The sequence below is a fragment of the Folsomia candida genome, unplaced genomic scaffold (genome assembly GCF_002217175.1).
Source record: "Folsomia candida strain VU population unplaced genomic scaffold, ASM221717v1 Fcan01_Sc001, whole genome shotgun sequence".
Taxonomy (NCBI): domain Eukaryota; kingdom Metazoa; phylum Arthropoda; class Collembola; order Entomobryomorpha; family Isotomidae; genus Folsomia; species Folsomia candida.
The window spans coordinates 13,685,327-13,699,822 of record NW_019091193.1 but is presented as its reverse complement, the minus strand read 5'-3'; the positions used below and the strand labels follow the sequence as shown (position 1 = coordinate 13,699,822).

Sequence of the window (14,496 nt, the reverse complement as noted above, 5' to 3'; positions counted from 1 at the left end):
CTGCAGCATGGAGAAGCAGTCTCAACTTGTGGATCCAGCATGGAGATGGCGGGGAGCAACTGACTCTTCTCCCCAAAACCAAACACCAAATCGTCAGTGAGCCACACAGAGCTTATTCATTCTTTCAGTGCTCGTCCTCCCTGGCCGTTTCGTTTTCGTTAGTCGACATTTGCTAAAAATAACGTCAAGCCGAGGTAAGTTCTCGCATTTTTCTACTCAGATACGTTATAATTCGTCGCGAAAAAATTGTATAAAACAAATAAATCCAGCTATGAAAGGAATCCTATCGTTTGACGTTAGAATTAGCCAGATAGAAAGTTATTTGCATTTGTTTACTCTTTACTTCCGACTTTTTTTTACACAGATTACACAAATAATCATGGATGATAGAAAATATTATTAAATTAATGTTACACTTAGTCGTGTATAGGTCATGAATACATCGTGAGCAGATTTTTGCAGCTTCGAATTAAATTCTTACACCGGCATATTTTTTTTAGGTCTCCCCCCTGGTCACTCGTCCTAATCTAAAATACAAATAACACACGTGGATTCTCTTGTTGAAGAAAAAGCATTCAACAATCCTTCTTCTCAACTGCAATCTCATATAAAACCATTGTCAAGTAAGTGCCATGTCACATATGTAAAGACTATTAAAATTTATATTGGAAAGAACATTTCATTTATAATAATTAAAAATTGTACTACTTGCAGAATGTCTTCTACTTCTCAGAAGCACCGCAACTTTGTCTCCGAGCCTATGGGGGAAAAACCAGTGACTGATTTAGCCGGAATTGGAGAGACTTATGGTCAACGGTTGGAAAATCAAGGCTTCGATAAGGTAAAATATATAAATTGGGCATACGAATATGTGAACTGAAGTGGTTATGTAGTTGCTGACGATAAAATTTGTTATGTTTCTTACAGGCGTACGTTGTTCTCGGACAGTTTCTCGTTCTAAAAAAGAACGAAGAGCTGTTTATTGAATGGTTGAAGGATATCACAAGTTGCAACAAAAATCATGCTACGACGTGTTATCAATGTCTGTCGGATTGGTGTGCTGCATTTTTGTAGGTCTGAGAACTGAGTCGTCCAAGAGGGAAATTATTATTTAATTATAGTTCATTCATACATATTACTAGAAAAATTTCTTCATCTCTTGTACAAATCACGGGCGGTGGAATAATTTTTATCATCTTTGTGTTTCCAAATGTTTGTATTTTACTGATTACTGATCTAACAGTCTATTCAATGGACTGCATTGATTGTCGGAATTACATTGTATTTTTTGATTTGAGTTTTGATGGCGTTGTTTTATTAGAATGACCGGATTTTGGTATTGATTAGGGCATATTGTATTTAAAAATAAACCCTTTCATGTATTTTATGCCAAGTATTCAAAAAGTTTGTCATTCATCCGTAGTGAATACCGACGAGTTGATAAATAAAGAAATAAATACTCCTCCAACAATTAATTTATCTCCAGGTTTGCCCGTGACTTTGCTAAATAGATCGTCTTCTATCTGTTACAAAAAGTAGTATGCTCTGCACATCAGTTTAGTAATAAATATTTGCAGGATGACGAGTAACACATTCTTCACTTTTTGCCAGTTTCATTCATAGTCGGCAAGAAAAGCTTTTTTATGGTTTTTCGTCTCGCAATATTAAAATGTTTGCGTGTGAGTAGTTTATTTAGATACATATCATGACTAAGACTAAGTAAATCCTTTTGTATGGAATGGAATGACACACCACCCTATCAATTGATTGAACATTTTATATGTAATTAGCTATTTTAATTTGCCATGAATATTATGGAATTACGCATTAGTCAAATTTTCAAACCTGAATGAGATTTATCAGAATAATAGCAAGTTGATTGACACATAATTTTACTCTTTTCATTCCCAGCATCTGTCAAGATCTGCTGCTCAAGTGACAGTGAAATGACAGTTAGAGCAGAACCAGCAGTGATAAAAACGCTCACTTTTTTGGCAACTCATGATTATTCTGCAACAATATTCAGATCAAAGCGAAGCAGAACAATAAATAGCAGCCCAAAATTGGTATTGCAGCAATTGCACAGGGCACTTGCTGAAGAACGATGACGGAAGTTGGAGAGCATACTTACTTCAATTTGCTTTGCAGTCAGGGTTTGCTATTGCACTGCATTTTAGATTGTAGATATTTATCAAGCCTGCTAATACATACTTGTGGACTCATATGCATGGAATATACTTTTATCTATCATCTAGTCTTCTCCACCCTTGAGATTTCATTTAATAAATAACTAACACATGAATTGGTGTGGGTTTAGCCCCTCCGTTTGTTTTTACTCTTTATGTCACCTGTTTGGTTTGCTTTTTATTTTAATACTTTTTTGTAGTCAATGAAAAATATACATGTTTTTTGTACTTGCACAGCCAATATGTAATAATTAGACTATCTGACCAAGCTAAATAGTTCAGTTTCCAATAAGAGTATTTAAGCTTCAACCACTTCCCTTGTCTTTGACCACATCAATTGAGGGTCACCTAAAATAATGTAATCGTTCGTAATAACAGACCAACGGATATGTAATAATTTGTGTTTAAATGCAATGACATCAAATTGAATTGCATGAAAATGATTGCCAGTTGTAAAGTAATCTCTAAATCAAAATTATTTTTTCGAAATACAAGTTGTGCTTTACATGCATCATCATAACAGCATCGATAGCGTGGATTCTTAATCAAGTACACGTTTCTTAACAGCAGAGCTCAAATTCAAAACAACAGGAAGGGTGCATGTTTATATTTTAAGGTTTATGGGCCTATTTATGTTAAAGTTGCATTCATGTCGGCCATGTTATAGTTACTATAAAAGTTCGTGGACGACTGCAACCCTTGTTGCTTAATTTTTGTGCTTATTGAGTGCAAAGATAGTAAAACTGAAGGGATAGTGATGCTGATATACTTTCTCAAATTAGTTTTAAATGCACTGTATTCTGGTGCATTCAGAAATGAGGTGGTGCTACATACCATCCTGCCTACAATTTCAATATCGGAATTGTAGTTTCCTGGCAAAAAATAGCTTCCTTCTGTCGTCCTTCGTTGGTATGACCACATTTCTAGAAAATAGGAATGCAACTTACTACTCACAGCCCGAAATATTTTAATGCACATTATTTTATAATTTTTGAGAACATCGGTATTCATAAATTTTGAATGTCACGATGGATTGCAAACTCCAAGAGCTGCCGACGCCACTATGCGCCATGATACTGCTTGCATTTTTCGACCCCTTTACCTTTCGTTTTCGTATTCCTTATTTCATGTTGTTGTTGAGGTGGGTAGGAAAGGGTTGGATGATTATTGCACTACGTACAACAGCACTGGGATGCATTATTGGATTGCTTCAACCAGAGAGTGTTCTTAAGTGTAGGGGTAACTTCCATTTGTGATAATACATGCAAAAATCATAGGACGGCTGAAACCACTTTCCTTGCCGTGGCATTCGTTGTGTTTTTGGTGTTAGCATTTCCACAACGAGCAAGAACCAACGCATCATTATGTTATGGTCAAGCACGAGCTTAGTTTACTTTCAGTTGGTGAATAAAGTACCTTCAGGCGAAACCCTCCAACCTACTTATCAAGGTAACATTGGAAAACGATGGTTTACGCTGGCTGACTAGTGCTGTGGAGTTAAACATTCATACATCTTGCCTGCAGTCTTGGCTTGTAACGTGAGTGCATGCCACCGTATTATTTGGCGTGGATGAAGTTTGAAAGAAGAGCAAATATTTTAAATATTCAATCGTTTCAGTGGCAGAAATCGGGAAAATGTGAGCAGTGAGCCAAGGGTACGCGAAATACCCTTGTGCAGTTACTTAAGTCATCCCAAAGTGATGATGGGTTCTACCCATAAGGGCACACGCTCCAAAAAATGTTCATCTCGCAGAACGATTCGTCGTGGTGTTGGTGTTTTTGTGACAGCAAAAAATGTCTCATTTCCTTGTGAATTGCTCCTGAATGTTGGTTTCGACAAAGTGTTTGTGATATTATGTTTAACGTTGTCAGCCTTGCCGTCGGTCCGCCTGGGTTAGTTTCTCATACATTTTATGCCTGAAATAAACCAACAAATATTTTAAAATACTTGGATATTCGCAAAATTGACCGGCAGCTCTATATTCTGAAATCCATTCTGGATTTTCATTATAAGTGCAATAGGCGTGGCTATTTGTCTTTGTATGTCAGAAACAAAGAATCTGGCCGAACGTGAGCGTCGTTAATTAGTTAGGAGGAACTTTTTTGTCCACGCTCATTTCCAGCCGCAAACCTATGTACCTTGGAGTACATGCATATTATTCTGGTCTGGTTGGCCTCGTCGTGACTTGGCCATTCACGGAAAGAATTAAGGAAAAAATTAAATACCAATATTGCACGTATTAAATTTGGCATTTTTTTGTAAAGTAGTCAATTTTGATTTATGTCTGTAAGTGTTTTATCAAAAGACTGTTTTGTGATTCTGTACATCTTCAATTTCAACTAACAAGAATTTATTATAAAACAAAATCAATTATAATAAGAGACCTTCGATGTCCGTGGTTGTTAACTATTTATTATTTGAGAGCTTGTATAGGCTGGGTCTTGAATAATGCGATTTGCTATAATTTATACAAGAATGCGGCAGTTTTTTGGGGTGGCAATGGTGGCATAATGACGCAGCACATTTTCCAGGACAAATAATTCACGTCCATAAAAATAATAAAATGCTATTCAAGTAAACCAAAATGCTAATATCTTCAAGCTTTATATTATCCGTACTTAAGATTATCATAAGTATTAATATGACAAGTAAATGACAAAGGAAAACTCGTTCGTCTACTCGCTTATTAGTTCCACACAAGCTGTCATCGGTTCTTAATTGAAAATGGATGAATAATAATAACCTAAAACTTACATGTTTGTTTGTTTAAATTGCTAATGAGCATTGAGCTACTTCATATTTCCGCTTTCTTCCATAATTGTCTTCAAAAGCAAAAGTAGGCAAATAATTGTTCAATTCGCATACGCAAAAGTTTTAAGATAATTGCAGATCAATTAAATTCAAAATTGGAAACTTGGAACCCAAAAACTTTGTTACTGAGGACGAACATGTACAGCGTCTTATCAGTATTATAATCCATTTTAATCGCATTTCAGTATTTATCCTCCGTCATTGATATAGCTCTGGGCTACCTACATACATGCGTACAAACGTAGACGTTTAAACAATTAAGTGCTAATCGACAGCACCATTCAATTGTCATCATGTCAGATTAATCCCAATAATTTATGAGTCCTATTTAGACATGCAAGTTGAATTTGAAATGTGTCTTTGGCCATCCCAGAGAACTATTCATGTTCTGGTAATTGTTAATTACTGTCATGTGGCTCAGTGTCATTCATAATTAGAAAATTAATTCATATCCACCACAATTTGAGGATGAGAATTTTCAGCTTAAGTATCAATGAAATATTTTTTGTTGTTTTGTTGAACGATTAGTAATACTACCTAAACGTGTACTTAATATAATGATGTAAGAACCAAATTTCTAACCGGTTAAAGATGACAGTCTGATATTTATGTGCATACTTGAGTCTTACACTGCGGAATGGTATTATTTATTTGCTATTCAGAAATAGAACCTCGTGTCAAAATTTCAGAGTTTAACAGTCTGAACAAATGTGATTCGTCGCAGATCAAATGCCCAGTTTTTCAGAAAGGCTTTACTTTCAATTTCTAAATCTTTCCCATATATTTGGTGCTCAGAGGCTTATGACAAAACAGGCTTTAAGTAGTATGATTACTCATAGACAGTCAATTCGTAAAACTCACGTAAAATTACACTGTAATTTAATTTGAAAGACTTATGTATTGTCATTTGATCTGACTTGGCAGCCGTGTGAAACTTCTCTACAAAAGCAAATTGAATCTCAAGAGAAGTAAGATTTCAAAAATAGCAAGCAAACGGATAATTCATTTTATATAGAAGAGTGAGCATAATATGCGATGTAATAGGGCGATGTGGATAAATGCCATGTTGTACATATTTGACTTCGATTTCGAACATATAGAAATATTTTTTTAGCGTTTCAGTCTGATTATGTACACTATGATTGAGTTTCAATAGTTTTATTTTGATGATTTTGTTGATGAAATAAATATCACCTGCCAACTTGTATCAACAACAGCAGCAACTATAATTGTTAATTTATTGTATTTGTTATTTAGACCAAAACGGGTGTGAGTCAATTTCACCCCCATGCCCACTCAACGCTCGACTGATTGCGAGTCTAGTCAACACTCCGGGTTATAAAATCCAGTGCGATGAAGGTAAATTTTGACCAGATGCACCTTGTTTATTCATAAATTGTTGTTATATTAATGATTTTGTGATGAAGGATTTCTCGAGTTTGGAGATCCCGAGGTCATTTGTACCAAGGGAAAGTGGAAGTCTTCTGGATATTGTGGTGAGTCCTTCGTCGCTACTCTTTTGTCCCAGATTCTACACTACTAAAAATAGATCACAGACTACAAGCGTACACAAGCCTTGCTTGCTCACAGGCATAGATTAACCCTTTTAAATTACTCGTCTTCTATTTACGGTCCACCAAAGTGGTGTGCATATCGTAGTCGTCTATTCATTATGTTGAATAAAATGATATGCAGTTTCTTCTCGTAAGCTCCATTGCACCGAACGATTTCTAGGCATCATGCTACTTGATTCGTTTTCGAATTATGCATTTAATTCAATATTTAATGTAAATGTGGTCGAGTTCCTATAATGCCAAATAATATAATAGACCCTCCTGGTAATAATCGCAGCAAGTGCATGGCGGATGGCATTCGCAGGTAGCAATGCGTGACGTGGAAAAACACGACGCCGCATTTGTTCATTAACCATCTTCGCCTTCAATGAATGAAAATTGGCGAAGAAACTGCAAATAAAAATAAACAGCCCAAAGATAGCATTGAATTTTGGAATCTTTATGAAATGAAAATGCCATAGAATCGTAGTGTGTGTGTATGTATACTTAACTACGTCGTGCCACTGTTATTACTGCCAAATGGCAAAACATTATGGGCTTTACGACGAGTAAGCTCCTAAATATTTGCAGAGCATAATACAGACTCTCAGTTTCACTACAAACAAAAGTTACTCGATGAGAATTTATTTCCTTTATAGAAAATCGTTCTCACGCTGTTGTTGTTCATATGTTCATATGAAACCTCATTCCACACTTACTTTTGTATGTTGGAGGTGTGTAGTATAAACCTTTGTGAATGTCCTCGCAAGAGTCTCATTCGTATTCTTGAGAAGCTGAACGTGACCATGTGTTGTCTCCCAAGTTGGAAACTAAATTGTTTCCGAGTTGTTTCATCATCCACTATGAATAAATTCAAAAATTAAAGATGAACCAACACCGTAGATGAATTATTATTATGTAGGCGCATGAAATGTGTATGAAGTGCGTATGAAAACTAAGCTGGCAGAGATGAGTGGATGGATACAGTGAATAACTGACATTTTGGGGACTCATGACACCGATGAAACAATACTTTTTTTAATTACCAAGAGTTTACACATTCCCAATTGTACGACGTTAATGAGTACAATGCTAAATCTTTTATAGTTCAATGTATTAAACTAAACACTTTCTCACACGAGTTAAACTCCACATAATAAAGAAATGAGTGCCATTCAGCCTTCGGCCGTGGAATGGGGAGCATAGGTATACTTAACTAATACCCCTTATTTTCTACCACAATCTCAAGAAACACTAGAGCAGAAGAGGTTATTGGTATCTTTGGGCTAAATTACAATTATTTCAGCATCATTAGATTCTGGCCTCAGTGCCACCGTACGCACTAACTGTCTGTGAAAAACAATTCCACATTTTCCATTTTTAGCACATTTTACAAATCTAAAGCAATAAAGATACTATGCTGGATGCTGTAGGTATGTATGTAATTATTCATAGTTGGATGTTATGCATTCATTTCAATTTTCCATCATCTCAACAATAAACACAAAACCTGAGCATTAGAAAAACAGGAATCAAAGGTCAAAAGCTAATAATATTATTTAAAACTTTTGATATCAATCAACCGTAATTGGCAAACAATACCAATTGCAATATCAGTAGCAAATTGCAGTATTAAGTAATTGACATAGTATTATTTTTTGTATGCGCAATATGCATTTTCAATAATTTCATCTCAAATTGTATTGAAATTCGCAAATTTCATCTCAAGGATATGCATATCATTTTACCAAGGTTTTGATTATTTCCTTGCCATTTATTATTTTGTATTCCTGTTACAACTTGTCATTCGTCAGATTTTTTACCCTGTAAGATAATTTATGCCCAATCAGTAATTATGATGATCCCTGCGCCTTGTGAGGTGTGTACGACACATACATCACCATTGCCAATAAATAATTTGCATGCACAAAGCACACAGTATCTCGACGACATGGGTTACACACAAAAACGCGCCTGACATGGTGAAGCCCATTAATGAATAATCACAAAGGCAACTATGTGATATATTTGGTGGCGTGAACAAATTGCTAATTGAAGTCATTATTAATATTTATAGCTACGAATGTAGCTGCCAATCGTCCAACGAATCAATCTTCCACTGTGTCAACTCCTGCCGCAGCGTCAAATCCATCCAGTGGAAAACAAATGTCCCATTTCGCCAATGATGGATCCATCAGTACTTGTAGTCAAACATTAAAAGGTATGCACAGAGATGTTCACTATAATGAAAGATTAATTGATTGCTAATGCTGTTAATTAGTACTTATTTACGTAATGCATTTGTATGAATTTGTGTCATTTTTTAATTAAAGAGCTAAACCCTTTTTGGAAAATCGACCTTTTACAAAACCATCATGTTACTGGGATTAGGATATCTGTGGGAAACGCTGGTAAGTGGGTGCACACTATTTTTTGCTTAAATTCATGTTTACATGCGTATGAATTTACATTTTCCAGCAGTCTCCACGTCTCAGTCTGTAGATTTAGAAGTCAGGTAAGCATCTCATTTTTTAATCAGTTTCACAAAAAAATAATAATAACCAGTTTTTATGCTTAAATTACTAAAGAGTCGGAAATAACCCATTGGGGGTAAAAAATCCTTTATGCGTCTGGCAACCTGCCTCGGAATTTCTGCCGGATGGTACAATTTCTAATTAACGTAATTTATGTAAGAAATATATTTACTAAATTTTAAATTTTCAACAGAGAAAAAGTTATTCGCGTGTGCCAGACCAATTCAGGGTCGTCATCTATCTATCCAAATTATTGGAAGTGAAAGTGTTCTGAAGTTATGTGAAGTCGAAGTATTTGCAACTGATGGTGAGAAAATTTATGATTTTGTATCTGAGTAATTTACAGATATAATTGAAAATAACAATTGATTATAATAACAATTAAGGCATTCCAAGTCAGAGATGTTCTCCTGAAACCACTGTCGCTGAAGATATTGTGAGCTTTAACGGTTCTTGTTTCGAGTTTGCAACAAAAAGTGGCCAGGTATGAAATGGCGTACTAAATAATTATTTTATTAAGTATTGTTGTAAAATCAATGGTCTATGTGATGTGCAATGCTGAGACCACTTTTATGTGACCATTCGTTTTGGTTTTATGGTTACACAGACATTCAGTGGGGCTCGTTCACAGTGCGTAGCTCGCAAAGGTGACCTGTTGACTGAAAATCATCTCAAACCAAATTCGCCAAATCAGTATCTAGTTACTACAACATTAGACGTGCTAAAACCAGGGTTGAAGCGTCCATTGATATGGATTGGCGTTGAAAGGTACGACGTAGCAGACTTGCATGCAAGCACAACATACATATGTCTACGATTAATACCCCCAGAAATTCACTGTACATTGAATATTTACTAAATACAGAGATCCAGGATTTACTTCTCGAACCTGGCGTTGGATTGACTCTGGACTTTTGGTTAAAAAGCCAAACTGGGGGAAAGAACAGCCAAACAATTATAACGGGGAGCAAAATTGTGCAGTACTGGATGGCGGTAGAGATTGGACCTGGTTAGTAATGTAATTGATAATGTACACGCATCAGATTTTCAAACGGACCATCTTTATTTTCTTTTGCCAGGAATGATGTTGGATGCGGTCTCGACTTATTTCACTGGATTTGCGTCTTTCGTAAGACTTTTTTTTGTATTCGCTTTGACTCATCCTCAGTTTCAATATAAGTAATTCCGTACATTTATTAAATATTAGCACCAAAGCGATGTGGCAGTCCCGACTATCAAGAAGGAACTGAACTGGTCGTTGCAAAAGATGATTATTTAGTTGGATCGACTTTGATGTACAGGTGGGGTTTCAAACTTCCATTCATTTTTTCCATCTTACCAGTACGCGTAAACTCGACATTAGTTAAAGTGGCAAAATCTTTGAAAATGTTTCAACAAACTTCTTATGTATACGTGTGTTATCGACCTGAAATAAACCTGACCTTTTTTCGCAACTCATTCATTTAGATGCAGCAAACCGGGATACTTTCTAGAAAGTGGAGATTCCACCAGAATTTGTCAACAGAATGGTTTATGGAATGGAACCTGTCCTTCATGCAAATGTACCATAAAGCAATTTTACATAATATATCTGATAGATATTCATGTAAACTAATTAAAAATTCATTGTATTTCCATGCATCTTATTTTCGATATAGTCGTGGATTGTGGTGACGAACCTTTAAAAAACAAAATTGAGAATGGCGAGATAATTCTTCCAGGAAATAACTCTACGTACTATGGAGCAAAAATAATGTACAAGTGCATAACGGGATTCACCTTTTCCGAAGGTCAGGAGACGCGAACTTGTACTCGCGAAGGAAAATGGTCTGGTGCAGAACCTAAATGTTTAAGTGAGAATTTATTGACTTCAACAATAATTGCATTGCCAGTGTGTAACAATTCATAACAAACTCGTTTTTCTATGGCCAGATTCAATTTGTCCTGATCCACCGGAAATTGTCAACGGCACGTTTAAGGCATCCGGGAAGACTGCAGGCAGTTCGGTCACATATTCTTGCAATGCAGCCCATATCTTAATCGGGTCTTCCGTATTACGATGCCAACTTGGAGGAAAGGTGCAGTTACACAAGGAACATTTTTAGATAGGAGCTTTGTCTTTCCAAATGTATACCCTAATAATGTCTCTTATTTGCAGTACGATAACTCCCCTCCAATGTGCAAATTTATCACTTGTGGGGATTTGCCAAATTTATCCAATGGGACATTCAATTTAATGAATAATTCCGAGGGTGCGCCTACCCCCATTTTGGGCTCAGTCGCAGTAGCATCGTGTGATCTCAATTTTGAACTCAGTGATGAATCAAGCAACAGAATCGTATGCAGCGAACGTGGGCACTGGGAGATGATGGGCAACTTTGGAAGCAGGACTCCAATTTGGACTACGCTCATCAAATGCCAATGTACTAATTCTGAGCAAGATTATCAATATTAATAACCACTTAAATAGAATACGGTCTTTCAATTTTCAAAGCATAATGTATGTAATGGATATTTTTATGCATTACGCAGTGATCGTCTGTGACGAGCCAGAAGTACCAAACGGTTCATTCGTCACAGGGTATGACTTTTCGGTAGGATCAGAAATCCAGTACCATTGTGAAGAGGGACATGTGATGGTCGGTGGGACAGAAATTCGTAGATGCACATTAATGGGAACCTGGAGCGGGCTTGCTCCCCAATGTCGATGTAAGACCAGACGATTTACGATTAGTAGAATCCCCTAAATATGAAAACAATTGATTAAATATATGTGTGTATTTCTATACAAATAATAGTTATCGACTGTGGTCGTTCTCAGACAATACCATTTGGTCAAGCCGTTTATCCTTCTGGGAAAACATACCTAGATTCGACGGTTCAGTATTCATGTGGTAAGACGAATTATCGATCATAGTGCCCCCTAGAACGTGCACTAATATTATGACTTCTTTCAGCCCCCAACTACAGACTTAGCGGACCAGGGACAAGGACATGTACCGCAAATGGAGGTTGGAGCGGTTCCACTCCATCCTGCTTAGAAGTTAGATGTAGTTTTCCCCATTTGCCTCCATCCTCTGTCGCAACAGTGGCCAAAAATGACCGTTTCAACACACAGTCTTTGCTCACCGCGGAATCTGCGTCTCAACAAAATCTAAACACCACCTTTCGAATTGGAACTATTTTGAAACTACGATGCGAACGTGGTTACGTACTCGAGGGGGATAAGATGCAAACCTGTAACGGCGGAGGTGTGTGGTCTACAAGTGACAAAACAATGTGCAAATTTGTCGACTGTGGTGATCTTCCAGAGATTGCCAATGGAAAGAAAAGTTGTACTAGTAACACGACGGTTTTTGGCAGTGCTGTGATTTACGAGTGTCTCAACGGTTACACGTTGATAGGGAATTCCAGACGATTATGCCTTGAGAATTCAACGTGGTCAGGATCAGAACCATATTGCCGAGGTATATCGGAAAATAATTAATCGCCAATAATATATTTTGTAAAAATATCAAGCTTTCGAAAATTATAAACTATAATATGCAATGCATTTGGTTAGAAATCACGTGTGAAGCTGTGGAAAGTACCAATGCCACCGTGGACTACACAAATTTTCAAGTTGGGGGTCTAGCCAAGTATTCATGTGGAAAAGGAAAATTTTTGCTAGGTGACGCCACCAGGCAATGCAGTGATCGAGGGAAATGGTCCGGTCAATCTCCAACGTGTCAATGTAATTTTGCACATTACTTTCGCAGTGTTTTTCCATTGTTATCATCTTTCAAATATTTAAAATAATTTATTTACGTAAATTTCAGACGTCAAATGTTCCCCTCCGCCAGCTGCCACAAACGCTCGACAGTTTCTTGTAAATGTTTCAACGGTGTATTCCGCCATGGTAAACATCCATTTCAAGTTGTTAACCAATGGAATATGTATAATACAAGACCTTTATATTGTTATGCAGGTGGAGTATCACTGTATACCCGGCTACTCAATTTCACCAGGACAAGCTTCTGTAAGGGTAACAAAATATAATATGCGTTGTACATTTCGTGTGATCAAGTTTGAATGCAATAACCACATAGTTAGAGTTAAAAAATAGAGAAACGATTAAATTGCATGTTGCACCTTTTCTTGCCCAGTACACAAGTATGTATAGTGTACGTACTTTCCTAACAGAAAGGAAAATTCCCCACCCCTCTGAATTTCAATTATCATCCACTTAAACTATATTAAAACTTAATTTTAAATTACTAAATCGCAATAAATAAGCGCGTATCATTATTTCCAGATACTCACTTGTTCGGAATTTGGGAAATGGGACCCCCCTTCGCCACCCACTTGCCTTAATCATGAAGAATTTACGGCTGTCTCAAAACAGCAAAACGAAAATGCATCCAGCGATTCTTCCTCTTCCGTCGTTGGAGTAATTGTTGGACTTGCCATTGGATTTGTCATCGTTACTGGCGTCTTGTTCTTCCTTCTTTGGCATATTCGCCAGCGTCGTAATGAGAAAAATACGAATGATATTCGACGTTCGGAACCTACGAAGGGTGAACCGATGGTGGTATTCCCAACTCCAACATCAAGTTCTTTGACTTCGACATCCTCCAGTTTTATGGGTCAACCTCAGCAACATTACTACGACAATCCTACTGTAGAACCAATGGATCCAATTTATGAAAATTTAGATGACTACGGTGTAACAAGTTCCTCATCTGATATTGTGACAATAAATGGAGTGTCTGTGTCGTGATCCGAACAATAATACTGGCGTGTCAAAAAGGTGGGTGGTGTGAAACCACTGGATTGTTGAGAAAAATGTGATATAATTGTTTGTAGTGTGTGTGTGACGTGTGAATTTGAATGTTTTTACTTATTTACTGTTTTATTTTGGTTGTAATGATTGCGAACGAAGTTTAATACAAATAAAAACCGAAAGTGTGCATTCTGTAATAAAAATGAAATTGTAACTAATTTTTGTACTTTGTAATTTTTATGTGGTAACGTCGAGATATGTTTTGTCTTATTATGCATTTGAAAAATTTGAAAAGATTGGCCATGACTGCCCACCGATTCTTATCTCATGCATAACCAGCCCATTAAGCTAATCCTAAGCATTTTATCCAATTTCACACCCATAGGCAAACCACGGCTCATTGTTGTTACCCATTTACTTTCTCATTATCCGTGAGGTAAATAAATTTGAAGTAGAAAATTGAAAACAAAATCTTCATGACTGGTTTAATTGAATAATTCTACACATTTTATGAAAAGTGAGTTTGATGTGGTAATCGATAAGTTTGTCGTGTCTACGACTTGCTATTGTGTTACCGTTCTCCCAATTTTGATCTTTGCTCCAACAAAGCAATACAAGGTTTGAGTCGTGAATCCGCTGAAGGATTATA

General features: G+C 36.6%; 2 protein-coding genes across 4 annotated transcripts; both read left to right on the top strand.

The window, feature by feature from the left end:
- Window positions 1-34: 34 nt before the first annotated feature.
- On the top strand, window positions 35-1,582 carry LOC110860246 (barrier-to-autointegration factor A). Its single transcript, XM_022109303.2, has 4 exons — window positions 35-194; window positions 501-623; window positions 715-841; window positions 928-1,582. Exons 3-4 carry the CDS (start codon window positions 716-718, stop codon window positions 1,072-1,074), a joined length of 273 nt encoding a protein of 90 aa, XP_021964995.1. The 5' UTR covers window positions 35-194; window positions 501-623; window position 715; the 3' UTR covers window positions 1,075-1,582.
- Window positions 1,583-3,564: 1,982 nt separating this feature from the next.
- On the top strand, window positions 3,565-14,065 carry LOC110863417 (sushi, von Willebrand factor type A, EGF and pentraxin domain-containing protein 1). Of its 3 annotated transcripts, XM_022112725.2 has the most exons (25): window positions 3,566-3,724; window positions 3,805-4,079; window positions 6,256-6,357; window positions 6,426-6,494; window positions 8,629-8,772; window positions 8,885-8,962; window positions 9,030-9,066; window positions 9,140-9,213; window positions 9,279-9,392; window positions 9,472-9,569; window positions 9,693-9,853; window positions 9,951-10,094; window positions 10,165-10,214; window positions 10,293-10,386; window positions 10,553-10,647; window positions 10,744-10,938; window positions 11,018-11,163; window positions 11,244-11,508; window positions 11,618-11,794; window positions 11,884-11,979; window positions 12,043-12,552; window positions 12,648-12,818; window positions 12,904-12,983; window positions 13,053-13,103; window positions 13,380-14,065. In XM_022112725.2, the coding sequence occupies exons 2-25, from the start codon at window positions 3,887-3,889 to the stop codon at window positions 13,842-13,844; spliced, it is 3,609 nt and encodes a 1,202-aa protein (XP_021968417.1). In that variant the 5' UTR covers window positions 3,566-3,724; window positions 3,805-3,886; the 3' UTR covers window positions 13,845-14,065. The 3 variants fall into 3 exon arrangements, with proteins under 3 accessions (XP_021968418.1, XP_021968417.1, XP_035710065.1); XM_022112726.2 differs by having other exon boundaries at window positions 3,565-4,079; window positions 9,033-9,066; XM_035854172.1 differs by having other exon boundaries at window positions 3,566-4,079.
- The last annotated feature ends 431 nt before the right edge of the window (window positions 14,066-14,496 follow it).